The sequence below is a fragment of the Fusarium solani genome, assembly GCF_023522795.1.
Source record: "Fusarium solani strain SB1 chromosome Unknown bctg00000003_1, whole genome shotgun sequence".
Classification (NCBI taxonomy): domain Eukaryota; kingdom Fungi; phylum Ascomycota; class Sordariomycetes; order Hypocreales; family Nectriaceae; genus Fusarium; species Fusarium solani.
In genome coordinates this window covers 2,403,532-2,430,775 of record NW_027072154.1, presented here as the reverse complement: position 1 = coordinate 2,430,775, position 27,244 = coordinate 2,403,532, and the positions used below count along the sequence as shown (strand labels likewise).

The following is a 27,244-nucleotide window of genomic DNA, read 5'->3' as shown; positions in this document are numbered from 1 at the left end:
GTCTATTTCAGAGGATGGCCATATCCATCATAAGACGAAAATGATAACATCATGGCGACGGTGGCTCGCTCAGGGACGATGGAACGAAAAGGAGCATACCTGCGTCTACGTTAGCAGCAACGTTGCCTTTGGTTTCGCATTTGCGACAGACGTCATTGTCGAGCAGACTCAGTTCTACAACCAGGAAGCCCCAATTGTTTACCAGCTGCTCCTCACTATCTCGACCCAGATTCTTGGATACGGGTTCGCTGGCTTGACGCGCCGATTCCTCGTTCGACCGAGCGGTATGATTTGGCCTGGCACCCTGATGTCGGCTGCCATGTTTTCGACGCTCCACAAACAGGAGAACAAGCCTGCTGGAGGCTGGACCATCAGCAGATGGAAGTTCTTCTACATTGTCTGGACAGTTTCGTTCCTGTTCTACTTCCTCCCCGGCCTGCTGATGCCAGCTCTGAGCTACTTCAACGTCATTACATGGTTTGCTCCCAAGAACGTTGTCATTGCCAACCTCTTTGGCGTTTCGTCGGGCCTTGGACTATTCCCCTTGACTTTTGACTGGGCGCAGGTCACCTATGTCGGCTCTCCTCTGCTGGTTCCATTCTGGGCTGCCATGAACGTCATTGGAGGCTTGACTATTGTCATGTGGATTATTGCTCCAATCCTCTACTATACCAATGTCCTGTACTCATCTTATATGCCGATCCTATCTGCTGCCGTGTTCGACAACACAGGAAAGGTGTACGATGTGAGCAAGATTCTCACTCCCGACTTTCTCTTCAACCGAGAGGCATACCAGAACTATAGCCGAGTCTTTCTCCCTATCACATATGTGCTCAGCTACGGCGTTCAGTTTGCGGGTCTGGCTGCTCTCCTGACACACACAGCATGCTGGCACGGTGCAGATATCTGGAGATCTTGGAAGAAGGCGTTGGAAGAGGCTCGCGAGGAGGGAAAGCCAGCATACCAACCAGTGTCGAACTCACCAGGGGCGCCCCCATCTCGACAGTCAACCGACGATGAGTATAGGCGAATGTCAACGTCTACGTCCAACGTTGATGGTCTCATCAGCCGCGAGGATATTCACAGCAAGCTTATGAAGAAGTACAAGGATGCGCCATTGAGCTGGTACCTGATAACATTCCTATCCATGACTGCTATTGGCATCTTCGTGGTCGAATAGTAAGTTGCCCCCATAGATACACCCTGAGTAACCAGCTAACACTCTCAGTTATCCTGTCCATCTACCATGGTATGGACTCCTCCTCGCACTCGCAATTGGAGCCATCTTCTTCATCCCCAACGGTATCATCATGGCTGTCACGAACCAGCACAGCAGCATCTATCTCATTTGCCAGCTCATTTGTGGCGTCGTCTTCCCGGGCCGACCCATCGCAAACATGGTGTTCGTCACGTACGGCTACATCTCATCAGCCCAGGGCATCAAGTTCGCGTCTGATCTCAAGCTGGGCCATTACATGAAGATCCCTCCACGTATTCTCTTCTCCGTCCAGCTCGTGGCGACACTCGTTTCCTCCCTGACGCAGATTGGCGTTCTCAACTGGATGTTTGCCAATATCAAGGGCATCTGTACCTCGGAGGCTATCAATGGTTTCACCTGCCCCATTGCTAGAGTTCATTTCAACGGCTCTATCCTCTGGGGTGTGGTTGGTCCTAATGAGTTCTTTGGCCCCAAGGCCATCTACCGCGCCCTGGTCTGGTTCTTCCCCCTTGGCGCCCTCCTCCCTATTCCTCTCTGGCTCTACAGCCGACGCAAGCGCCAGAGCATCCTCCGCAAGGTCAACCTCCCCGTCATCTTTGGTGCTATGTCTTGGATCCCTCCCGCGACGGGCCTCAACTTTTCCGTCTGGGTACTTGTCTGCTACGTCTTCAACTACGTCATCAAGAACCGCCATAACGCCTGGTGGGGCAAGTACACCATGACTCTCAGCGCCGCTCTCGACTCTGGCCTTGCCTTTGGCATCGTTGTTGTCTTTTTCGGCTTCATCTACCCTGGCATCACCAAGAACCTCAAGTGGTGGGGCACCGAGGTGTACAAGCAGGGATGCGACTGGCAGGCTTGCTCGTATAATACGGTGCCGGAAGGCGAGCACTTTGGACCTGCTACGTGGTGATTGCGCAATGATTGGTTTTACGGTGTTTGGTTTGGGTTACTCGGGAGACTACGGTCTGGAATGCATATAGAATCAGTTGGATACTCGGCACGTTTGCGACTTGAAATAGACTTGCATGGTTATGGGCATGAACAGGGTATGATTATTGGTTGGTTGTATGGCGATGCATAGGAAAGCACATCTTGCAAGAATGCGAGTGCCAGCACAAGCTTGGAATTGTAGCTGGTTTGATTAACTTAGTTAGTGTCTGTCACATCACGTCCAAGGCAAGATGATCTTGTTTACCCGATTCTCCGTCTATCAATTGTCCATGTTCCTCTCCTTCTTGGTTGTTGCGCTTGTACTTGTACCGCAGACTACCTTAGTATACAGTGTATTAGGTCTGGCCTATGTATGACCTACCCCATCCTGGACCGACACCCAAGCTCCGAAGACGTTCAAACATTCTATTTCTCGTTTTCCCACTCGGGGTTCTGTTATTCAGTTAGCATGCATTCTTTATAGTCTTGGCTGGGGCGGGGAAACAAACCTTCCGCAGAATCACCAAGCCCTCGAGGGTGCTGTTGAGGCTGATGTACTCCTCGTCCTCAAGCTCGGCACGCTCGCCATGTCCAAGCACCACAGGGGTGCTCTGAGTTTGCCAACCAGTAATGGTCTTAGGTCGTCCAGCCTGGCCGACAACATCGACGGCCTGACCAACGCGGACGTTGACCTTGAGAGGCTCGAGGTTCTCGTCCAGGGTGACGAGGAAACGGGGGTGCATGGCGGTGACGAGGAAGTACAGGAGGTAGTGGGATTGAGAGGTGATGAAGTCCTTGGGCTCGATCATAGCAACGAGCGTGGCCAGGAGACCAGCGGCCGCGACACGGGACAGGACCTGGCGGTCTGTGTGGAAGGGGCTGATTGACAGAGTTCCCTTGCCCATGTGAAGCAGACCCTGCGCGATACGAACCATGAACAGGGCGTCTTGGTCGCGGTGGTAGTAGCTGGCAAGCTGTCGCAGAAGCTGTGCCAGTCGGGCGTTGTTGGTACCGGCACCAAGGATACCCATGGCGAAAATGGCGTTGATGGCCACCTCGGGGTCATTGTCGTGGCTGTATCTTGAAAGAGTATCGTACACCTTCATCTGGGGGTTGCTTGGGCTGATCAGACCCATAGCCAAGGGCACGGCTTTTCGGATGTTGGGCTCGCCATAGTGCATGAGGTGGCCAAACTGTCGCAACACCATCTCCTGGCCGATGTCCTCACCCATGGCCACCAGGGCAATTCCAAGGACAGCGTAGGCCTGCAGGAGCTCGTCTCCCTTCTTCTCGTCAGACTCCTCCTTGTGCTCATTGCAAATGTGAAGAAGCTCTTGGATCTTGAGGACGGCACCTGTGCCTGCCCAGGCGCAGATCTCGGCCATCACGGCCGTGGCCTCTGCCATGGGGTGCTCGATAGCCTTGAGGGTCTCAAGGATGACATCAACCTCTTCTTGTCGGCCAAAGAAGAGGAGGCCCAGGCCAAGAGCCAAGAATCGGGTCCACTTGTCCGTCAGCTGGCTCTTGCGATCGTCGTCCATCAATGTTGTAACGATGGCCTCGCTGATTTCAGGGTGCGAAGATCCGGTAAAGATGAGACCACAGCTCAGAGCAGCCATGGCCGAAATCTGCATGTCTTGGGTCGAATCCGAGATAATGGGCAGAAGGAGCTCGAGGACGACTTCCTTGTTGGAGCCGGCGTATGCGAGACCAAGACCCATGATACAAGCCGTTCGGATGAGGGGATCGGGGTTGTTTAGCTTGTCGTTGTCACCCAGGATGGCCAGGGCAGGCTCAGCCTCCATCTGGACTCCCGAGTTGATGATACCAATGGCAAGCATGGCACCAGCCGAAATTTCCTTCTCACTAGAATAGGTGTACTTGTCGATCTTATCGAGACCGTTTTCAGTGTCCCACATCAAGAGGGTTCCCATGGATGCGACGGTAGACATCATACCGTCTGCCTTGGTCTTCCACACCCATGTCTCCTTCTCGCCGTCGATCAGCATCATCTTGTCGTTACCGAAACCGGCGTTGACAAAGGCGTTGACGAACGCTGCGGCCAGGTTATGTCGGGCCGAGTCCAGGTTGGTCATTCCAGCTACCCGGCTGCTCTCAAGATGGCTCTTGTAGATATCCTCGGTACTCTTGGGCTCGAGGATGTTAAGCTCTTTACCTAGTGACTTGAAGTGGCCAGACAACTTGGAGTTGGATAGGCACTCTGCGATTTCCTGGTCGTCCAGTGTGTCCTCAGGATAGTCCAGAGCTATTCGCTGGCGGCCAATGAGAAATGCGAGTTGCTTCTTAAGAGCAGGGTCTTTGGCCTTGTAGAAGTCGTCCTTGATGAGTTCGACATCATGGAGCCGAATCGCAAGAACCATGGCCTGGGCGAACTGCTTGTACTCCATGTAGATGTTGTGGGCGGTCTTGAGGAAGGTCTCGTTGTCGGGATAGGTGAGGAGGTTGACCATGCTGACCATGTAGAGGCACACTCGCGCGTACGTGTTCTCGTCGACGAAATGGGGAATCTCCTCAATGATCTCAAGTTCGCTCATGAGATCCACGGCATCAGCCTCGGCGTTGCTCTTCAGGAAGAGGGGGACCAAGTGCTGTGCGAGGTCGATCAGGTCCTTGACGGGCTCATCGTGCACAATGCGCTTGGCATACACCTCACCAATCTCCAGCGCCAAGTGCCTGGTGTACTCGTGGCCCCACGAGCCAATGTCGGAGGTGGGTGCTAGGAGGCGGTACTTGAGTGTGTCTTGTCGGTCCTCGTCCGAAAACGTCATACCGATGACGGAGAGAACATCGGCCAATGATGTCCTGTCATCGGTCGCGGGCCATTCTTCGTAGAGCTTTGTCAGAGTCTCGTAGTGTGGTCGCAGGAACTTCAAGGGCTTCGGCACTGCTGTCATGGATGATGTCGATGTCTTTATGGAGGTCTTCATCGCTTCCAGGGCGGGTTTGTAGAGCGACGAGTCCGACTCCTAGGTCAACATTAGCGCATGCGCTCCCGAATCCACGTCAAAAAAACTGACCGTCAAGCGCTCGACCATCATGTCGAGCTCATTCTTGAGTTGCTGGTCCTCCTCGCTGAGCTCCTCCTCGGCGGCTGGGGCGTTTGTTAGCATAACATGGCATGGCCAACATAGCTGGGTCGCATACTCTCGATCTTGTCGTCCTCCTTCTTTCCATTCTCCTGCTGCTTGTCCTTCTTCGCATCATCGACGGCCTTGCCCTTGCCCTTGTCCGCCGCCTTGGGCACTTCGCTATCCTGAGCCATGTTGACGTCGACGGCTTAGGCGCCTGGTATAGCTTCACAGAACAAGATTGAAAAGGACAAAAGGTCGGATAATGGTGCTTGAAGACTGCCTGAGCTGTGTCGCCGGTTACCGCTGGGGGTGATGTCGAATTACTGATGGGGTCGTGATCGCTGGTCGTCGTGGATGGAAGGTGATGGAGCCGGCTTGGTTAAGCTCGAGTGATGGAGGTGGGTGCTGGCTGAGGTGTGCAAGGTAGGCTAGGTAGCTCTGCTGGGTTACGCCAGGCACCTCTGCCTGGCCAGCCAGCCGCGCCGTCACGTGATGCCTAGGTGCGGGCCAGGCGGCAGGGGGGGCAACGGAATCTATCAAAATTTCGAGGACCCCACCATTTGCGATAACATGTAAAGAATCAACCCCACGTTCAATTCAATATTGGCCATTTATACCAACTTCTTGTGGAACAACAAGCAGACTTCTCCCCCAAGTTATTGAATTGAAATTGCTTGCCCATCATGAAGTTGGATACGAGGGCAATGCGCCACCTCGCCTCCGAGGACTGGCGAGTTTTGACAGCAGTACGCACCCAATCCATCAAGGTTTCAGCACTCATGATGCTCACGCGGATAACTTAGGTCGAGATGGGTAGCAAAAACCACGAACTCGTCCCCACGCCGTTGATCGAGAAGATTTCGCGCCTCCGTGGCGGCGCCAGCGGTGTCCACAGAAGTATCTCTGCCCTCGCCAAAGTCGGCCTCATCGCTCGCGTCAAGGAGGCCAAGTACGATGGTTATCGCCTTACATATGGTGGCCTCGATTATCTTGCACTACACACCCACGCCAAGCGAAAGGACGTCTACAGTGTCGGAAATCGAATCGGCGTTGGAAAGGAGAGTGATATTATGGTTGTTGCAGACGAGACCGGCACCCAACGAGTCCTCAAGATTCATCGACTGGGTCGAATCTCCTTCCGAACCGTCAAGTCGAACCGAGACTACCTTAAGAACAGACAATCTGGATCTTGGATGTACCTGTCGAGGCTAGCAGCCATGAAGGAGTTTGCTTTCATGAAGGCCCTTCGCGAAGAGGGGTTCCCCGTACCTGAGCCCATCGCACAATCACGGCACACCATCGTCATGTCCTTGATAGATGCCTTTCCTCTCCGCCAAATTTCAGATGTCCCTGACCCCGCGTCTCTATACGCTGACCTGATCAGCCTTATCCTTCGCCTTGCGAAGCACGGCCTGATCCATGGCGATTTCAATGAGTTCAACATCCTGGTCAAGGAGGAGAGAACCAAGTCTGAGGACGGCCAAGAAGTTGTCAACCTCGAACCCATCATCATTGACTTTCCCCAAATGGTCTCGATGGAACATCAAAATGCTGAGATGTATTTTGACCGAGATGTGAACTGCATAAAGCGCTTTTTCGAACGGCGCTTTCACTTCGTCACCACCGAACCCGGCCCCTTCTTCAAGAATGCCAAGAAGACGGTGGGCAAGGATGGCGTCAAGAGACTCGATGCCACCGTCGAGGCCTCTGGCTTTACCAAGAGGATGTTGAAGGACCTGGAGGCTGCCATCAAAGACAAGGCAGAAACCAAGGAGCAGGCAGCCGACGACGAAGATGAAGATGACGATGACGACGAAGATGAGGACGAGGATGAGGACGAGGAGGGTGATGGCTCAAGCAATTCTGGGGGCCTACTTGGCGAGGACGCCAAAAACTCGCCTGACGAGGGCGTCGAAGATGGCATGTCTAAACTGACAGTGTAACATGAATGAAATGCAATGATACCCATTTACACATCATATTGATCATGTCATCTGTTCACTGATGACCTTGTCTGCTCAGCTCGAGACCCATATTCACAAATTTTAACAACGACAATGGATTAAAAGAAGTTTAATTTGACATGATTAAGTTATTCCGTCTTGCTCAACGCCGCCGTCGTCTGCTCTTCTGACACGAATGTCCCCGAATCTAAAGTACAAAAGCGCATGAAATGGAGTCATGGCCCAAACTCGTCTAGAGTATCAGCTACCTCAGCCCATAAAATGTTACGCGATGCATAACTCTGTCTGTCTCAATGATTGAGCACGAAAGCCCCAAGGCTTGTCGGAAGAAATAAAAGCACAACGAGGTTGCGATGACGTTGTCTAGAAACAACCACCAACAACCCATCCACCAGTAGGAAATCACTTGACCTCCTTCTTCACTTCCTTCTTAGTCTCCTTCTTGATGTCCTTCTTGACAGACGGGGATGAGTGGAGCGAGGCGTTGGCAATGACAGTGTCCGCGTGAATAGTGACGTTCTCATCACATTCGGACGATGTGGGTGTAGCAATCGCTTCGTCTAGACTCGAGCTTGCGGCCGTCCTAATCAGAGTGTCAGAGAAAAATCAGAAAAGCATGGGAATCAGGGTACGTACTCCATTGACCGGCGCTGAGACGCAGATCGCCGGGTGCCATTGCTCCCGTCAGACCCAGAGGTGTTGGTGGCAGAAGGAATTGCTCCGCTGGTCATGGTCAGCATCGTGAAGGGAAAACAGAGCACAGGACTTACGACCGGGCACTAGAGTTGTTGGAGCGATGGTACTGTGACTGGTACGACGAGTACATGTGAGTATTCAGGCCAACCAGAGGGGTACCATAGGCTCCGATGTTGTACTCATTGGTTCGAAATTGACGACGCTCCGCGGTCACACGCTTCAGCTCCTTCTGAGCTGGGGTGTCGGCGTAGCGAATGTTCATGAGAAGACCTTCTTCGCCAAGCGCAAGTCCGGTGAATCTCTCGATGATCTCGTCACATACCTCACGAGACTCGAATCTACAGCGACGTCAGCGATTGGGATTGTGTCGTGCCATCCAAATCTTACCGAGCAAACCCAACGCTGCGGCTGTTTCCCATGCTGTCTCGGAGAATCTTGCTGGACAAGATGGTAAATCCCAAGAAAATGGTTCCAAGCTCCTGCGACCAGTTAGTGCTGTCTTCTCTCCCCAGGATTTGGCACGCAACATACCACTTCTGTCAGTGATTTAGGGAGATTGGAGATGTAGAGGTTCGTAGAGGTGTCGTCGCCCTCGGCCTTGAGGCGAGAGTTGAAGGACTCCTGGAATCACATTAAGTCGAGTTCGTTGGGGGCAAACTGTCAAGCAAGGGACGACTTACGCGAGCAAAACCAACTTCGTACCCAAGACGATGGAATCCGCGGATGCACATCTCGGAATCCGCAACGTTGTAGAACTTGGCGAAGCCAAAACTAGAACCAGTCAGCAACCCTCAATAGGGGACGTCAGGGAACTTGCCCCTTGCATGCTCCAGTGCCGGTATCAATGATGGCCTTGGAGGTCTCGACTGGGCCAAAGCGAGAAGCATAGTGGTACAACAGCTCATCATCGGTGGTGGGATGAAGACCTCGAATGTAGACGTTGCGGTTGCCAGGAATAGGGTTTTGGAGGCTCTGCTCCACACCCTTCATCTGAGCGGCAGGGGTAAAGACCGCGGGCACAGCCTTGGGGATGCTGGGCTTCTTCTCCAGCAGTTCGTCCAGAGCGCGCTCAGACATGGGCGAAAGCTTGGACTTGGAAGCTTCCGCGTGGGCAGGCATCAATCCAAGCTGCTGGGGTGAAGGGGTGGTATAAGCCGATCGATCGAGGCTTGCAACTCGTGGGCCATTCTCCTGATGGGCAACACCACCCGCATAGAATGGCGTAGCAGGGGCCGACTCTGTAGTCGAGTAAGAATTGCGACGGTTCTCCAAGCCGGGGACTTCAGACTGCGTACGATCGGCACGAGTATGAACTGCATTCGCGCGTCCAGGAGTGAAAGGCATCAGAGGAAAGTGCATCCCCATGTATGGGTTGGAAAAGGCTCCATTGGCGTAGTTTGTGTATCCATTCTCGTTGGAATGACCAAGTGGGATTGTCTGCGAGCCTTGAACTGGTGCAAGAACGAAGTGGCCATCAGAGCCAAGCATGTACGGCGGAGCCATGTGGATGGGTGCAGAATGGGTGTTGGGCATGCCCATGCCACCCAGAGACATTCCTTGGAACTGGCTCAGGAGTCCATTTGGGTCGCTGGACCCTGGAACGGCAAGATGGGAGTTGTGTCGTCTATCCTGTTGAGACGGGAGGTAGGGCGCTGCAGCCTCCATGCTGATCGCTGAACGGAAACGATAAAGACTGGATGTCTGCAAACTTGGGGGTCAGCCAACTGATGGATGCCAGGTGAACGGGTAGGGAAGCAAGAAGGGACGTTCTTGAAATCTCATGGGGAAAGAGAAGCACACTGCCTGTGTGTGCGGCAAAGGGAATGGGCTGTGAGAGGGCAGGCAAGAGGGATACGGGCAGGGAAGGCCAACATACCTCACAAACAACAGATCAGCTGCGAAAGAGCAGAGGAAAATGGCGAATGATCAAGCGGTATTGTAAAAATCTAGTCGCAGGTCCAAGTCAGCCGATCGAGCCATCGAGTATCAAGGGACAAGACGATTGATGCAGTCAAAGGGACAAATGACAACGGTATAATCGGTAGACGGAGGACTATGCCTGGCGATACCAAAAGGATGATCGCCCATGGCTCTCCCTCCCATCCAGACCAGACATGATGGAATGGCGGCCAACCGTAGACAGCCAGCGGAGGAGGAACTCACCTTGACCTCTTCAAAGAGCGCCAATACCTGACAGGACAGCGTGGATTCGAGTATGCCGAAGAGGGCAAATTTCGGGGTACCAAGACTTTGAGATGAAGCGAGAGTAAGTAAGATAGGACAAGCTATCGAGCAAGATGGGGTACAGAAGAGATTGTCGGGGTGATGGAGGAGGCTGCTGGGAGGGATCGGTGATGGAGCTGAGGTGATGCTGTGAAGTGGAAGAAGAGGGAGAAGAAGAGAGGAGAGGGAGAGAAGTCGGCCAAGATATGGGTGGGGGGGCGAGGCCGGACGAGGCGAGTACCTACCTAAGAGTGTGCCAAAATGTGATATTGGAAAGAGGTATCGGCGTGCAAAAGGAAGTCTCTCTCTCTTCAGTTGATGATACCAAGGCAAGAATGATGCTGAAAAGGATCAAAAGATGATGGATCTGCCTGCTCAGCGACGAAACGCGCTGCAGAAGGACGCGATGGGCAAAATGTAAGAAAGTATGATGGAGGAGGGAGAAAGCAGGTGCTCTCTGCGACTGAGGAGAGTTTTGAAATACTGAAATTTTGTGGGTTGCTGGCACTGGCAGGAAAGGAGGCGACGATGCTCTGGCACTGGCAGCACCTGTCAGTCGAGCTTGAGAAACCCGCGACTGGTTGACACTGTCTGTCAGCTGCCAACCGGCACAAATGGCAACAAAACCAGTCGCGAGAGTTGGTTTGGCCTTCTCGTGCTCTTGACCTGGATGGGGACGTATTTGGCGTGGAAAGTGGTATCCCGTTTTGAGTTGTCCTCAACGCTGCCTGCCTACCCGGCCCGAACCTTTGGTGCAGGGTACCTTCCACCCTAAGGATGAGTACCAGTTCCCTGGTCGGCGGAATAGGTGCCTGTTGCTCTTCCTTTTCGGGTCTAATGAATGGATGCCAATACGGGCCAGCCCTATCGTGTAGTCAGTGGCAGATGTCAGCAGGTTCTTCGGCGTTGATGACAGGAATCTGAACGATGAAGCCACAATGTTATCCTCCCCAACGTCACATAGCATTAGATACAGCAAGACGGTACTCAACATCCAAGAAGTTGGCGTGTTCCACTTGGGACAACATTCGGGGAGCAGTGCTCTTAGTAGAGGCCAAGGTTGGGATGGACATGTACCTACTCTGGTATTCAGGCAGGTCCAGATAGAGAGGCCCAAAGAAGCATTCGACGCTTGAGATCAGCTCTTGGCAGGCTGTGAACGAGACTAAACGCGATACTGGAGGAAAGAACGATCTCTTAAGAATATTTGAGTAAAGAAAGGAGCGCAGCAGGTTACCGTACAGTCATGCCGTCGTCAGTTGCTCGAGAGAACTTGAGTATCGTCCATCCGAAGATGGGAGCAAGGTGGGGTGAACAGCATTCTTATGGGAGAGAAACGCCTCCTTGATTGTATGATCTTCGGTCACTGGAACAGAGATCTTCTTTGCCTCAATCCATGGGTAGCCAACTTGCTTTGCCCGTCATCATCTGGTCAGACATCCACAGACACGGTTCGTCCCTTCCCTCCATAAAACCCGCGTTCGCATCTGGCACATGCAGTTTGCCATATGTACTTCCCTCTGAGCGGGTAACTGATATGGATGGCAAGTAGGTAGGTAGATAACTCCTGAAAACACCAATGATTATTCATTGCTCGCTTGAGGCTCAGGTTTGGGCAGTAGTTGCAAGCCATGAACGGCCCGGAGTGTCGCTGCGGCCCTGAAGTTCGTCAGTCCAATCGCCCACGTGTAGTTATCACATCATCTTGTTGTTTGCCCCCAAGAAAATGTCCGAGGGCGACTCGAATTGCTTTTTAGGCCGTTTCCTCTGAAACTGCCAGGTGGTCGCTCTGTGTGTGGTTCTGATTGCCCATGCAGGTTTGTGGCAAAGTGATGCATGACTGGCCTGCTAGGATCGTACTACTTGTGTCGTTCATTTCGGAATTGACCCGGATTGGGATCCAATCGCCTTGGAGTCATGTCTCAACTTGGCTGTTTTCTCCCCATGACTCAGGTCCTAGGGGCATGAGCGAGCGAGTCGATTTCGATGGCTGCCGTCAACTACTAAGAAGCCAGCTGAGCCCTAACATCGAAGCTACATCGATCCATCTCCTTCCTGGCACATCTACCGTCCTTTTCTCTTGAGCAGCCCTCCATCGCAATAGGGGTGCCAGAAGCCACAAGCGATCCAACGTCCGAGCACCGGCCAGGCAAAAGCAATGAGGCATGCAGGACGGGACGGGCGCAGGAGACAGGAGAAACATTTGCTTGGATGCGGCGATGCCGCCTCTTCTCTTGCCCGCTGCATCGATTACCTTTGGTCCCGAGGCCTAGTCCATGTCTCAGTGTCCTGAGCAACCACAAGGAGCCAGGTGCATGTTGAGGTGAGGTTGTCTTGCGGCTGAAAGTTAGTCTGTTTCCCCACAGTCGGCCGCCAGGGTTCACAGTCGAGATCCATCTGTCAATCATTTGCACGTGCTCTCACGTCACTGGCCGTTCACAACTTCATTACGTAGGTAGGTCAACAATCTTGGGTCTCTCTATATCAAGAACCGTAGAAGTGGAATGGGTCAGGTGTGAGGAGGAGAAGTTTTTGGAAAAGAGCACTGCAGTTTGCTCAGGATTTATCATAGGCCTACGTGATCGCGGGTAAGTGAGCCCTCAAACAAATATGCATGGGGAAAGGGGTGCTGATGCGCTTCTCGCAAGCCAAACGAATCTCCGCCCCCTTTCGAATTCAAGAAACCCCGATATTGACTACTGGAGGAGTACATGGCTTTGAATGTTTCCATTGTCGCTAGTTGAAGTCTCATGATGGCATGGAGAGTCTCAAAAACCAGGTCCATCGTCTTGGTGTAGGGTAAGCATTTTTGGTGCACAAGTACTTTGCATCTTCTTGACCAGTCTTCTACTGCAGACAGCATCTTCATGACACTCGTATTTTACCCTGTGAGTCACTCTTGTATAATCCACGCGTGGGGAAGATTTATTGTTTGTTTCCCTTTCGGGCGTATTTAAAAGATCATGATGCAGAATAACTATCATTTCCCCATGATATTCCGAGGTAACCAGGGTACAGCAAGTCCACTTGTGTAGTAAATGCCACAATCCATAACCCTTACATGTCCCCAGCCAAACCAACACCTCTCTAAGCGCAAGAAAAAACTCGAGTCTAGTTCATATACGCTCGTCGAATATCACCACCACGTGGCGGAGAAAACGCAGTTGTGAAACCGGACAGATGCGCCGCTGAAAATCCCATGCAGCCCTTTGCTAACGCTCCTTTTTCATGACCAGACATCCTCCTGCACACACTTGTTAGTAACCGTTTGCTTAAAAAGAGCCATATCTCTTCACGTACCTGGTACTGGTTCGCCGCCCTCATGTTCTTCACAATCTCCTCACCCTTGGCCTCGGAAACGCCACGTCCCTCAGCCAAGATCTGCGCCAAGACAGTGTTGACCTCGCGCGCCATGTTTGCAGCATCACCGCAAACATAAAAGTAGGCCTTCTGGGACAGCAGATCGCTGACCTCCTTTGATCGCTCCTTGAGTCGGTGCTGCACATACACCTTCTTGGAAGATTGTCGGGAAAAGGCAGTGATGAGTTCGAACTTGTCGCCAAGAGCCTTCTTGTACTCCTAAACGAGTTATTAGAAAGGTGATTAACAAAAGACGGGGTCAGATAACTTACCTCCCACTCAGACTCGTACATGAAATCCTCAGTAGGCTTTCGGCATCCAAAGAACAAGAGAGTCTTGCCAACTTCGATTCCATCCTGAGCCTGCTTGGCACGTTCCTGAACGAAAGCACGGAAAGGGGCAACACCAGTTCCAGGGCCAATCATGATGATGGGCTTACCAGGGTCCGAGGGCAGCTTGAAGTTGGAGTGACGAACATGGACAGGAACGTGAATACCATCATACTTGTTGCGAGGACCCATGATTTCGTAGCTCTGACCAAAGGGTGTGGGGTTGGAGTCACCATTCTGCTTCTGCTTCAGGGCCAGGAGATAGTTGGTGGCAACGCCGCGGAAAGGATCACCACGTCCAGGAATCATCTGGGACTCAACGACGGCAGTGATGGAAATCTTCTTAGGCTGGACCAAAGACGAGGACGAGATGGAGTAGTAACGAGGCTGGAGCTTGGTAATACCTTCGATAAAGGCAGAGAAGGGAATCTTAGTCCACTTCTCGCCCTTGCTAACAGCAGCCAGGAAACGCGCGATGTTGTAGTAATGGGGAGCAGTCTTCTCGTGGAAATAATCCTTGTCGTTACCAAGTCGGTTCATCTCAGCCTTGATCTCGTCGTTGGGAGCAAAGGCGGCCAGGGTAGAAACAAATTGACGGGAAACAGGAGCACAGATCTCGAGGTGGTACCGGAGGATAGCATCGTAGGTCGTAGGGTTGGGGAAGGGGACCTTGGCAGTGGGTTCCAGAGCCTTGACAGTGACGACTTCGTGTTGCTTTGCGGACAGATCGAGGATATCGAGGAAACGGGTGACCTCATCGCCAGGGTTGGTGGGCCAGACAGCAATGTGATCTCCAGTCTCGTACCTGAGGTTCGAACCGCTGATGTCGACTTCCATGTGGAGGCAGTTTCGGTCCTTGGCGGAGAACAATTCCCGAGACTCGGCAATAGGCGCAATGTAGGGGTTGTGGGTGTTGAAAGGTCCCTTGGCACTGCCTTCGAGGTGCATCTTGTTGGGTTCGCCGAGATAGACTTCGGTGGATTCGGGGTCAGGTCGTCGCGCTCGGTGATAGCAAAGGTAGGCTCGTACACGGCCTCACGCTCCTCGAGGCCAAGCTTCTTAGCCAAAGCTTCCCACATGGGGTCCTTCCAGGCCAGAAAGTCCTCTTCCATGGTGCCAGCGCCGTCGTCACCCTCACCAGCTTCGCCGATGCGGTGAGCGCCGAGCTTCTCAAGAGCCTTGTTGACGTTGCGAACCATCGAGTTGTAGTGCTCGTAGGTGTTGTTGCCGAGACCGAAAGCGACGTAGTTGAGGTTGCCCAGAGGAGGATCGTTGTCCTCGGTGAAGCTGGCGTCCTCGCCGGTGATGAATTCGTAGAAGTCGACAGCGTTATCGGTGGGCTCTCCCTCACCGTAGGTAGCGAGGACGAACATGACGACCTTGTCGCTGGGAATAGTGTCGAGATTGTCAAAATCGTATTCTTCAAGATCGGCGACCATGGTATCGAGACCGAATCGGCTCTTGCCTTCCTTGGCGAGACGCGAAGCATAGTCCTCAGCGGTACCGGTCTGGGATCCGTAGAAGACGACGCAGTTCTTGCCAGACTCTTCCATCTTCTCAACGATGTTCCTTGTGCGCCCAGGCCTCGCTGCGGCGCCAGCAGCGAAGCCGTTGGCATAGGGGTCCTTGGTGACGCCCCATACCTTGCCCTTGGTAAAGTATGCGAGAGTGCCGAGGAAGATGGCGCCGAGGACGATAACGTCCAGAGTGTCGAGTTCAGCCATGATGGCTATGAGCGAGTGCCGACCCGGACTTGCGGTCAGAGGGCAGGAAGATGTAGAACCAAGATGAAGCCAACGATGGAGCAAGTTTGCGTGGTTGAGTGAAGACGGAGGTGTTTCGACTGCTTCCCCAACTCTTTATTGCCCGTGGATCGTCGTCGGCCGGAAAGGAGGCGGGGGGAGGAGGAAAGTGGGATGTGGCGCAAATTGTCTAGAAAGAAGATGTGTTGTCAGTAACGCTCGCGCTAAGACGGAGGGTTCCATGTGAATGCCTCATTAGGCATTCATATGGAGGCTAGATGGAGGTCAGCACTGCTTACCCAGAGGCGACGGACAAGGCCACTGTAGACTCGACTGACACGAACTTTCCAAAAAAGGAAGCGCGATGCGAGAGAAGAGGGAGGGACTTTAAAGGCGGCGGAAGCGAGGCGGAAAGGTGGCAGTCAGCTACGGAATACCACGGGCGTTTTATCAACGGATTCACTCTCGCCGCCGGGGAGCCGTTGCCGCTGGGGTTTGGGTTGAGCCGGGGCGCCAGTGGACTCCGACCAGGACCCTCCACCTCTGTCGATACCGATACCGACCACGGAGGGGGAAAGATTACATGGCCCCTCGGCTCATACAAGTTGTGTGTGACCACCGTTCCTTTTTTCTTTCACCCGGGTGCCGACTCTCGTCCCGATCTTCAGGGCCCCCTCCCCCATTGCCAATGGCTGTTTTAGCGCTCGGAGTCCTGGGCGGGAGAGACAGTAAACGGCTGATCCTGCGACCAAGATCTCGCGCAAATGGTTAGAGTTTGCCATTGCCAGATTCTCCTCGGAAGGCTGGTGACAATTGGATTTAAAAGATACCCATTGCTACTTGATTCCTCAAGTTATTCTACAAATACTCTTTTTCTCAATGGCCGTAGCGATGGAGGCCGGCCGCCGGAGGATGAAACTGTGGCCATGGATGGGATCCGCCGCAATGTGGTGTCATCTTTATGATGAGCCCATGTCCGACTGGGTTCCGAAAACGAACACGGTAAGGCTCTTTGATCTTGTTGAGCCCCAAAACCTAGCTTGTGCTTGTTGATCTGACCAAAGATTACTGTATTCGCTTGGCCACCCGCTGAAGCTTGTCGCGTCGGGTTTCAAAAGTTGGGTTATGCCAGTTGTCCGCGTGTACCGTGGGTGCCGTGCTTTGATTCCGGAGGGGGCCAGGATGCCTCGGGCTCGGCCCTGCGAGCAGTGACAATGGAAAGCCATGGATCCATCCATCATCATCCATTGGATCTGTCCCCCCCGCGTTTTCATGCCACCAAACACCATCCATCTTGTTTCCGTCCCCTCTCACGTGCCGGTTTCTCTACCCCAAATCCCCCCATTGAACCTGCGAATACCGCTTCTTTAACTGTGCTTCCCCACGATCGGCTTGGTTCCGCTGCTTTTTACTCGTGATTCTAAGTGCCGAGTGCTGTGCCGTTCTTAACCCGCCGGATCTAAGAACTCCGATGATGTCAAGCGAACCCGTGGACCTGGGAGAAGCAATCAACCTGGTGAGAAAGCCATGGCTGTTAACCATTGGTTTGCGATATAATATCTCAATGTCTCCTCCGGTTCATACCAACCTGAAGTACTGTGTGACCTGGTTTCATCAGATGTTCGTTCTTTCAGTGTCGTCATTGAGACGGCTGGGCCGAAGCCGGTGCCGAGGACATTGAAGGGAGACCTTTGTCTTGTCTGGCCCCCGCATCTTCCCCCCTTCTATCGCCTTCTATCCCTTCGGAATTCCCTCGGAATCTCGAATCTAGAAGGTTTCCAAGGGAGAGTTACCAACACGCTGGTTGCCCAGGCCGATCAATGCCAATGGAACGCGGAATAAAGATTCAAGTCCAATGAGTATTAAAACCGCCCAGTTTCAAGAGCATCCCTTAAAATTTGACTCCTTCTAGAAATTGTACACAATTCGAACCCCGCACAAACCCCGAGAGTTCAAGACAGAACACGACTCGGGAAAATTTACCGTAAATGGCAATGTTCACGTAACCCGTGGTGTTCGACCCATATTCTGTTCATACTTAAGCCATTGACAAGTAACCCGCATGGCTTAGGCCACGGGGAGAGAGACGACAACAGATCGTACTCTATTGGCTAACGTCTGGATGATAGAAATACTCTGACACCTGGGTTTCTGGTGAAATGCTTGGTTCTGTTGTGGGTCAGCTTCATGTCTACTCAGGGAATATTGAAACCTGCGTCTGACATGCCGACAGCATACTCGACGGGCAAATCAGGAGCGACATTCAGGAGGGTGCGTTGCCTTGTTCACTCGCCCTTTTTGTAAGTCGACGGCATAAGGTGAAAGCCACCGGTGCGAGAAGTTGCCAATGCATTGGTCGAGTTTACACAAGTGGCCAAGAGGCACCCCAAAAAGGCATCCTGCGCTCTTGGATACGAGCCCAAGATGTCATGGATCTGAGTACCTATTTTCACAAGCATTAGGTTAGTTTCCATTTCTGTCCATATAAAATCCCGACTTTCAGCCAATGGAAGTACGAGGGTTTATGGTTCTAATAATATATATCCCGTTCTGTCTTGTGATGGTCTGCTTACACCAGAATCCTCCGGCGTGATGATGATGGCCCTGGCAATGCACGATGGCCACGATAAACCAGGAAACCCAAGTATATCAATCCCAGACCAAAGATCGTATCAGAGCTGCAGTCCCCATCAAGTGCCGTGATCAGCATAAGAAACAAATGCGACATTGATGATCTTCTGGGGCTCGCGACCCTTGCCCTCGAGCCCCAACTTCTGGCAGCCCAAGATGGAGGTTTGCGTTTGGCCCCCCAACTTCCATCACCACACTCATTCACGTCAACATCACGTAGACTATCTATTCGCAGATAAGATCTCGACCCCAGACCAGCAATGGCGATCCGCCAGCCCCCTTTCCAGGAGGCCAATGGCCAGCGCAGCAGTGGGTGGCGCGCCGCCCTTCCCAAGGTCCCGTCATCCCATGTTAACCCTAGCTCCCCTGATAGGCCGCGGCCCTTGCAGGCTGCAAGGATGATTGTCCGTCCAGGACCCAGAATCACTGCAGAATGGCCGGCCAAACTGCCATGTGTTGAAGGCCCTTGGGCTGCTTGGCCCCATAGCCGCCTTTAAAAAGCCCTGGCCGAAAAGCCATACAGCGGGTCGGACCAATGCTGGACAAATCTGGCGCTCGGGCAGTAGCGTCATTGTGTGTGGCCCAGCCGCCAGAGTCGGTCGGTCGGTATCCGTACCTAGGTAGGTGTCTTTGTTGTCTTGGATCTCTCGACTCCCTCGTGTACATAGCATCCCTTCGCTTGTCAACTTCATCCCAGACCCGCAAACCAAACGCTCTTCCCTTCCTCTTGTCTGCTGCTGCCGTGATCTTCGCCTTTGAGATCTGAAAACCTATCACAGATCATGGGATATAGTCCAACTTGAGATGGGTAAGTCCAAGTATTTTGAGGGTGCCCACCCACCCTCGATGTTCTGCACCCGCCCCTCTTCCCGCACCACCAACTTCAAAAGCTGTGTCGCGGGAATGCCTTCGCTCCAGAACAACAAGCTTGTTCCCCCGCAAGGCTGAGGAGCTGTCAATACTATTACACCAGAGCTAGCTACCGCTGCTTCCTTACGTAGCGGCTGCAGTTGGTTCACGGCCGGACCCTCCTCTCCCGCTCTTGACGGATCCGCTCTTGTTTCACCAACGACCGCCTCGAAACACCTCCAACGAGATATACTACTAGCAATCGCTGACAACCTTCTGTGCTACCCAACAGTGCCGTCGCAGCCGCTGCCGGACCACCTGCAGGATCCGCTCAGGTTCTCGCCCCGGTCTGTTTCAAGACTCGACGAGGAGGAGGAAGAAGATGAGAGCAGCTGGGACCGAACCCTGCGTCCCATCGCCCTCGACCCGCCTGTTGCCCATCGACCTGCGCATTCGCGAGACTCGTCCGCCGAAAAGATCTCCCAGCTTCCTCCGACATTGAACTCCCCCGCATCCACGGGCCGCACACGAGAGGCGCCATCGGCGGCGTGGTTGAACGAGTCGTCGACCCCAAGAGTGCCGCCTACGGCCACCATCGTCAGACCTCTATCGTACACGGCATTCAGCACTCGAGAAATGGCAGCTTGGCCAGCACCACCTCCAGTCCCCTCAGTCCGCAGATGATCGCTGCCGCCGGCGTCGGCCTCGACCGCCCAGACATGCCATCCGTGGCCGCCCGTCTCGATGGCGATGCCACCTTTCCATCGCGGCCCCCCACAGCTCTCTCCGGAAGTACCGTGGCCATGGATCGACCGACCGCCGCCGACATGTCCCCTCATGGCCCGGCCCAGCGCAAGCTCGAACGCATGCACAGTAAATCACGGCGTGACCACACCCCTCACCACTCTCATTCGTCCCGTCACCACAAGGATGACCAGAAGACGGTGGGCGAATATGCGTTACACGTCTTGTTCACCTCTGTCAGTTTAGGCCCCGAGCCTAAACGCGCCCTGGCTGACCTTGTCACAGTTTATCGCACAAGCTGAGGAGAAGCTGACAGAGTGCGTCACCGTCCCCTTCGATCCCGAGCCCCATGTCGAACAAGTATGCGGTCCGGGTGTCGATCCGGCCTTTGACCAGTTAATTGTTGCTCTTGGTCACATTGCCAGCCCCAAACCGAAAGCCCTAATAGACTCAATGATGCTGTGGAGGAAGAGCAAAAGCGACGCCGCAAACGAGGCGCGCAACCAACTCCAACAATCCCGTGGAGTCCTCCCTGGAGGTCCATTGCTACGAAGAAATACAGAACCCGTTCAAGCTGGAGCACCCGACAGTGTTTTTCCCAATGGCCCGCCAACTCTCGCTGCGAGACAAGAATATGTTGCCCAGGCTGAACGACGATCGACCGTGTCGATTTACATCCTTTGCCGAGTCCTCCTCGAAGTGATTAGCCAGAGTAACCTGTCATCGATTACCCCTGAAATGGAGGACAAGCTGGAGAGCATAATTTTTGGGCAGCTTAAAATCGCCGACACGGAGCACTTGATGGTGTCTCCCCTGAAGCTTGCTAACTGGAACCTTTTTGCCCAGCTGCTGGGGCACATGAGCGACATCAATTTCGCCAGCGTCACCAGGAGATTCATTGAAGATCTGGACAGCTCCCTTCAAGAACGAGTGGTCAAAAGTCCGACTTCATCCTCTGGCCGGGACGCAGAAGGAAAGGTGGAACTCGTCTTGGGAGGAATGAAGCACCTCAAGCTCAGAATCTCACCCGAAGATGCGTGGGAACACTCTTGCGACTTTCTCATCTCCTTGGGCCGTCTGTTTCAGAAGTCTCATGGCCAGAGGGTTAAGACAGCCTTTTGCCAGGTGATCGAGATGTTGCTTCTTCCAATTGCGGCAAAGGCAAGCAACAGCCACTTCATGCATCCGAAATGGGCAGAAGTTCTATCTGCTGTTGGACCTCGTCTGGCCCAAATGTTTATGAAGCCGAGGCATTGGACCTTTGCGTTCCCATTGACTGCGACCCTGCTATGCGTCTCTTCCCCGGACAACTTTGGCTCTCAGTGGCTACAACTGATCTTGCCTCTGCAAACCAAGGTAAAGGATCGATTCACCAAACCGCTTTGTCTTCAAGTTATTTCTCGTTTGCTGTGGACTTACCTGTACCGGACCAATGACACCGTTCAAGGCGCCCTACGGAAGATCGACGAGGTGATGAAGCTGGTTTTACCTTCGTCAAAGCGAAGCCTGGTAGCCTCTGACACCATTTGCACTGAGCCTTTGATCCAGATCATTCGAATCATCGGCTTCAAATATCCCGAGTACTGCTTCAGAACCGTCGTGTTCCCCCTGATCAACGCGGAGTTATTCACATTGAATAAGGAGTTGAAGGTTGAGCAATTGGACCCTGATCGAGTTGTTGTGGGAATCAGGGCCTTTCTCTACATCATGTCCGACCTGGAAAAGGGAGAGCAAGGACAGCCACCTTTCCCCCAGTTTGCCGAAAACCCTTCGTCGACGTCAACGCCTGACCGATTTCCCGTATCCCCTGCCACCTCTTCTCCCCGCAACTCCCCCTCTCGCAACCAACAGTTACTTCGAAAGAGGAGTATGTCACTCGCCCTGTCCTGACACATGTCTTGAGTGATGGCGTTCGGGAATACTATCTGAAGTTCTGCGAGATCCTTGGCAAGATTACCATCATCTGCGACAATACTTTTGGCGGCCAAGCGGCCCTGGATGAGAAATTCAACAGTCCCGGACCAAAGACGCCTATTGCTGAAACCTTTACCTTCTCCCGCAAGGATGATCACCAGAGTGCCGCGGACCAGAAGCAAGCGTTTTACGAACTTCTCCATGTTGCTGTACAAGCATTGCCTCGGTGTCTATCAGTTGATATTCCGTTCAACTCACTCATCAACTTGCTATGCACTGGCACAGCCCATGTGCAGTACAATATTGCTGAATCATCAGCCAACTCTCTGAAAGCCATCGCCAGGCAATCGCATGCCCAGCAAGTTACCATGGGCTTTGCTCGATTCATCTTCAACTTTGACGATCGATATTCAACCATGTCAGATGGCGGAATGCTTGGTCATAGTCACATCGAGAATACCCTCCGGCTTTATGTCGAGCTTCTGCAAATATGGATTGAGGAAATCCGGCAAAAGTCCAGGGATGCCGCTACAGATCAGCCAGAAGCCAATGCCTCGGACAAGCGAGCTCTCAAGCTCGATCTCTCGAGCATCTGGGCCGAAGTTGATCAAGCAGAAGCCCATGGCCTATTCTTCCTTTGCTCACAGTCCCGGAGAGTTCGTCACTTTGCTGTTACAGTTCTTCGCCTAATCGTCGACTTTGACAAGGCCCTTGGAAAGGAAGCGTCCGAGGATAAGGATTCCATGAGACTTATTGACATACTTGAAAATGAGTCCAGCAAGGTCATGGATTTCAACGACGAACAACTGTCTGTTGCTGAGCGGAGTCGATTGCAGCGAGGCCTTCAGAATACCAACAATCAAGGAGCCTTGGTTGAGCTCTGCGCCAGTGATGTCTCTTACGATACGACCCTGTGGTTCAAGATCTTTCCAAACCTGATTCGAATGGCCTACGAGAAGTGTCCATTTACTGTCACGATCTGTCGAGATCTTATTTGCAACCGAATTCTTCAGATGTACAAACCTATCGTCTATCTTTCTGAGCCCTCGCGAGGCCTATACTACAATGGAGACCCTGGCAGTGCCAGAATGGGAGGTCGATCTGCAACAGCCCATCCAGAGGTAATGGTGGAGCAATGGAAGCTGTACCTGATATTCGCCTGCACGACGCTTGCGGACCCAGGTGCTTTGCCTACGCCACAGGATCCCCAACACGTCCGAAAGACCTCGAAATCATCTTCCAAGGACAAAATTGTCACCGCCAGGATGTTGTTCAAGTATCTCATTCCATTGCTATCAGTCTCTTCAGCTTCTGTCCGAGATGCCGTGGTCGTCGCCATGGGCTCAATCAACATTCACATCTACCGGACATTGCTCGAGGAGCTGCAAGGCCAGGTTTCTCGGTGCAACGATGAGGCTCGCGCTCGGATACACCAGAGAACGAACAGCAACCCTCGAAGGAACCGCAAAATGGATCTTCTTAGAACGGAGATCACACACGTTTTTAAACTGACCTCACACTTCCTTAGTGAACCTGAGGTTTACAATGGGGAGTTCTTCTTGACAACCCTGACCACATATACAAAGGATCTCAAACTCTTCTTGATGGATGGGGAAGTTCAGATGGACTGGGAGTTTCAGAAGCTCCGACGACACTACTGCGGACTGATGGAGGCCCTCTTTGAGGGCATCAACCGAACCAAGGACCCCTCTCGATGGATGACATTTGAGTCTCGAAAGTCGGCCTTCTCTCTCATGGAGGATTGGTGTGGCTTTTCGCCAAATCAGACTCAGATACGTGCTCGCGAAGATACCATGCGACAGTCCCTCATTGACCAGCAGACTCTAGGTGAGAGAGGCACTGTCACCGCGGCCATGGAGATTGAAAAGAGAAACCTGAGGACCGCGGCCCTCAGCGCCATGGCAGCCTTGTGCGGAGGACCGATTAGTGTTACGACAGAGAGCAATAACGTTCTCCAGTTCGACATACGGCGCATGCTCGCTTGGATTGAGGCCATCTTCAACTCGGGAAGCGACCGGATGAACGTTATTGGAAGGAGGGCTTTGAAGAATCTGATTGTTCACAACCAGGAGGTTCCCTACCTGATGGAGCACTGCATCGCGCGGTGTTACTTGGCCGACGTCCCGAAGGTCCTTGAAAGCTATTTTGCCGTCGTCACTCAGGTATTGCAGGATCACATTGACTACCCGTGTCCGTTCTGGAAGCTGCTTGGTCTTTGCCTCTTCACGCTGGGCAATGATCAAAGTGAGATTAGGTCCAAGTCTGCGACTGTTCTACGATCTCTGGAATCACGCCAGCAGAGAAACTCGAAGATTCAGGATTTCGACATCAGTATTTCCGACAAGACACAGGCTGTCTACAAGCTTGCACAGTTTGAAATCTCCAAGCGTCTTGCGAAGCAACACACCGAGTTGGCTTTCCACATCTTCTCCGAGTTTACCCTCTATTTCAAGGACCTGCAGCCTGCAGCCCAACGGAACGTGGTTGCCGTGATCCTCCCCTGGATCCAGTCCATTGAACTAAAGTTGGACCCCAATGGAGGCCCTACGGCGCAGTCTTTCGTGCTACTCGCAAACTTACTGGAGATCACAATCAAATCCAGCGGTGCGCTGCACAACGAGGTCCAGGCTCTCTGGCAGGCCCTTGCAACAGGACCACATCCGGGCAATGTCCGTCTAGTGCTGGATTTCATCATGCAGCTGTGCCTTGAGCGGCGAGAGCAAAACTTTGTCGAGTATGCCAAGCAGATTGTCGTCTTCCTATCCACAACGAACAGCACGCCAGGTATCAAGGTTGTCGAGTTTCTTCTCATGCAAATTACGCCGAAAGCCATGGTGCCGAATGAGAAGCGAGATGCGGTTCCGCCGCCGCCTGACATCAGTCTTTTGCCTTACTGCGCTGATCTGGCTGAGGCTCTCCCAGTGGGTACCAAGCAAGCTGGGTTCTCCCTTGGTCAGCTGTCGTTGATTTTGCTCGTGGACTTGATGGTGTCTCCAGTACACCTCACGCAGGAAAACGTCCCACTTTTGCTTCAAGTGGTGACTGTCCTGTGGGATCACTACACACCTCTGGTTCAGGAACAGGCCCGAGAGATGCTCGTACACCTGATCCATGAGTTGGTCATATCTCAAATCGACGACCAGACCCAAGAAGCCGACAGGACGTCTATTGAGGACTTGATTGATCTTGTTCGTCGACATGACCGGTCTGTGGTCTGGGGTTACGAGGACAGCAATGGCAAAGTGGATGACCATGACAGCAAAGTGCCGCCGAGCATGGAGTTCCTGACGGCAGAGGTGGTCAAGACGTTTGAAATCACATTCCCCGGAATCAAGGACCACTGGGGCCGACTGTCACTGACCTGGGCCACGTCTTGTCCGGTTCGCCACCTTGCTTGCCGCTCGTTCCAGATCTTCAGATGTGTCCTCACGTCTGTTGATCAACTGATGCTTGGAGACATGCTTGCACGATTGTCCAACACGATTGCGGACGAAGACCCTGAGATCCAGTCCTTCTCAATGGAGATCTTGACAACCCTGAAAACACTCATCGTCAAGCTGGATGCTGACAATCTCCTCAGCTTCCCGCAATTGTTCTGGACCACGTGCGCTTGCTTGGAATCAATCAACGAGCGTGAGTTTCTAGAAGCCGTCGAGATGCTCAACAAGTTCCTCAGTAAGTTGGACTTGAGCCTTCCCAGTGTACGCAGGATACTTGCCGATGGTCAGCCAGCCCGATGGGAGGGATTGTTTGACGGCGTGCAGCCGTTACTCCACAAGGGCCTGAGATCCTCTCTTTGTTGGCAACCAACCCTCGACACAATGGACAAACTGGTACATCTCCCCAGCGATGGCTTGACTGGCGACGACACTCGGCTGTTCTTCTCTTTGTTGGCAAATTTCCCCCGGTTCTTGAACGAGCTTGAGAAGCCTAGTCTGGGCGACGACGTCTTGCACACAGCCAAACTGCTTCTGGACGAAGCCGATCGTCAGGGACTGGCTAGCATCGCTTTGGCTCTGCATGACTTTGTCTCAGGAAAGCCTCAAGGTAGCAGCAAAGATTTCATCCTTGAGCTCTGGGGGGCCTTGAGGGAGTACTATCTCCCCCACTTGGACTTCCAAATGGTAACCTTCCTCATCGGACTCCTCACAAACTCTCTGTCTTGGGTCAAGATCCATACGATGAGGATTCTCTGTGTTGCTATCCCCGAGGTAGACATGCGCAAACCAGAACTCGCTGGCCATGGGTCCGATCTCATCTCGCCATTGCTTCGCCTGTTGCAGACAGAATTTTGTATGGAGGCGCTCGAGGTGCTGGACAACATCATGACCATGTCTGGCAACCACATGGATAAACACCATCTGAGGATGAGCATGACGCGATCAACATCAAGGGCGATCCGCAAGGAATACGAACGCACGCAGAGCCTGTTTGGAATTCCGGAGGCGTCAGGCTGGGCTATTCCTGTACCCGCGAAGAAGACGGATGCCACTCGTGCCAATATTCATGCCGCCTTCTACACATGCCAGGGCTCAGAAGGCATGCTGACAGAAACTTCGCCAACCCCCGATGTGGAGTTCCACGCAGACGACTTCCCTTACGGCTACTTTGGGGCGTCGGAGCGAACCGAGACAATGCTTTCTGACGAGGGTCGTGGCGATGTTCATGTTGGCGACCTCGCAACCAAACTGGACAGTCTTGATGATTTCTTTGATGAGCCGTCAAGCCCTGCTACCGACGACGACGGGCGATCATCAAGGACAATTACTGAGTACACGCCCGAGTCTTTTGAGACGGGAGCCCAACTGTACGACGAGCAGATTCTGCCCATTTTGCATGAAGCCTCCAACAACACATCATTCCAGAATGGATTTGCAGACCGTTCCCCGGCCATGTCGAGGGAAGCAAGCTCAAACACGATGAACCCCGGGGCCTTCAATGTCATTGTCCCTACTACACGGCCTGGGCTTCATTCCAGATCTATCACGTCCCCATCCGCCCCGGCTTCTTATCAGCCACAGATGGGAGACATTGCTTCGGACGACGAGTACGTGGGAGGATTTTCTGATGCTGATGACGAGCGACCCAGCACAGGGCACACAGAGGGTGCCTTTTTCCTGGAGAACATGATCAAGCCTGTGACTAGAAGGCCACAGTCGAGGATGCGACGTGTAACACAAAGCAGGTCGCGAGATGAGAGGAGCAGGGAGAAGCCACCACCGCAGCCAGCGTCACGCCTGGCGAACAACATGTTTCCACCCAAGATTCAAAATCAAGGCCAGGGCGACATGCTATGAAGATATAGAAAGGAAACTGGTATTGACGGCCGCACCGCATGTATTTGAACGTTGAGAATGTTGTATGATGTGTAGAGAGAGCATTTGTTGCATCGGCGCTGGGGATTTCTGTAGTCGTGACTCGGATAGGCATTCCTTGGGGACATTTTTATTCAGCGATACAAAAAAGGAACTGGAAATGAAATTTTGAGCAGATCATTGCTTCTTTCTCAGCAGCTCTACGATTATTG

General features: G+C 53.0%; 7 protein-coding genes across 7 annotated transcripts; 3 read left to right on the top strand and 4 right to left on the bottom strand.

Moving 5' to 3' along the window:
- Positions 1-40: 40 nt before the first annotated feature.
- MRS44_006327 (uncharacterized protein) lies at positions 41-2,132 on the top strand (the record flags this gene model as incomplete). Its single annotated transcript, XM_046278130.2, has 2 exons — positions 41-1,179; positions 1,229-2,132. 2 exons carry the CDS (start codon positions 41-43, stop codon positions 2,130-2,132), a joined length of 2,043 nt encoding a protein of 680 aa, XP_046140081.2.
- A 446-nt stretch (positions 2,133-2,578) lies between these two features.
- MRS44_006326 (uncharacterized protein) lies at positions 2,579-5,435 on the bottom strand (the record flags this gene model as incomplete). The annotated part of the gene is made up of 4 exons (XM_046274632.2): positions 2,579-2,605; positions 2,662-5,139; positions 5,191-5,264; positions 5,318-5,435. The coding sequence occupies 4 exons, from the start codon at positions 5,433-5,435 to the stop codon at positions 2,579-2,581; spliced, it is 2,697 nt and encodes an 898-aa protein (XP_046140082.1).
- Positions 5,436-5,927: 492 nt separating this feature from the next.
- MRS44_006325 (uncharacterized protein) lies at positions 5,928-7,187 on the top strand (the record flags this gene model as incomplete). Its single annotated transcript, XM_046274633.2, has 2 exons — positions 5,928-5,990; positions 6,048-7,187. The coding sequence occupies 2 exons, from the start codon at positions 5,928-5,930 to the stop codon at positions 7,185-7,187; spliced, it is 1,203 nt and encodes a 400-aa protein (XP_046140083.2).
- Positions 7,188-7,610: 423 nt separating this feature from the next.
- On the bottom strand, positions 7,611-8,635 carry MRS44_006324 (uncharacterized protein; the record flags this gene model as incomplete). The annotated part of the gene is made up of 6 exons (XM_046281886.2): positions 7,611-7,791; positions 7,845-7,931; positions 7,979-8,242; positions 8,292-8,383; positions 8,436-8,525; positions 8,585-8,635. 6 exons carry the CDS (start codon positions 8,633-8,635, stop codon positions 7,611-7,613), a joined length of 765 nt encoding a protein of 254 aa, XP_046140084.2.
- A 73-nt stretch (positions 8,636-8,708) lies between these two features.
- On the bottom strand, positions 8,709-9,569 carry MRS44_006323 (uncharacterized protein; the record flags this gene model as incomplete). The annotated part of the gene is made up of 1 exon (XM_065621723.1): positions 8,709-9,569. One exon carries the CDS (start codon positions 9,567-9,569, stop codon positions 8,709-8,711), a length of 861 nt encoding a protein of 286 aa, XP_065477795.1.
- A 3,784-nt stretch (positions 9,570-13,353) lies between these two features.
- Positions 13,354-15,540, bottom strand: MRS44_006322 (uncharacterized protein; the record flags this gene model as incomplete). The annotated part of the gene is made up of 4 exons (XM_065621722.1): positions 13,354-13,371; positions 13,428-13,706; positions 13,760-14,747; positions 14,789-15,540. The coding sequence occupies 4 exons, from the start codon at positions 15,538-15,540 to the stop codon at positions 13,354-13,356; spliced, it is 2,037 nt and encodes a 678-aa protein (XP_065477794.1).
- A 2,909-nt stretch (positions 15,541-18,449) lies between these two features.
- MRS44_006321 (uncharacterized protein) lies at positions 18,450-27,014 on the top strand (the record flags this gene model as incomplete). The annotated part of the gene is made up of 7 exons (XM_065621721.1): positions 18,450-18,593; positions 18,652-18,809; positions 18,969-18,997; positions 19,169-19,649; positions 19,703-20,018; positions 20,068-21,632; positions 21,686-27,014. 7 exons carry the CDS (start codon positions 18,450-18,452, stop codon positions 27,012-27,014), a joined length of 8,022 nt encoding a protein of 2,673 aa, XP_065477793.1.
- Between the last annotated feature and the right edge of the window lie 230 nt (positions 27,015-27,244).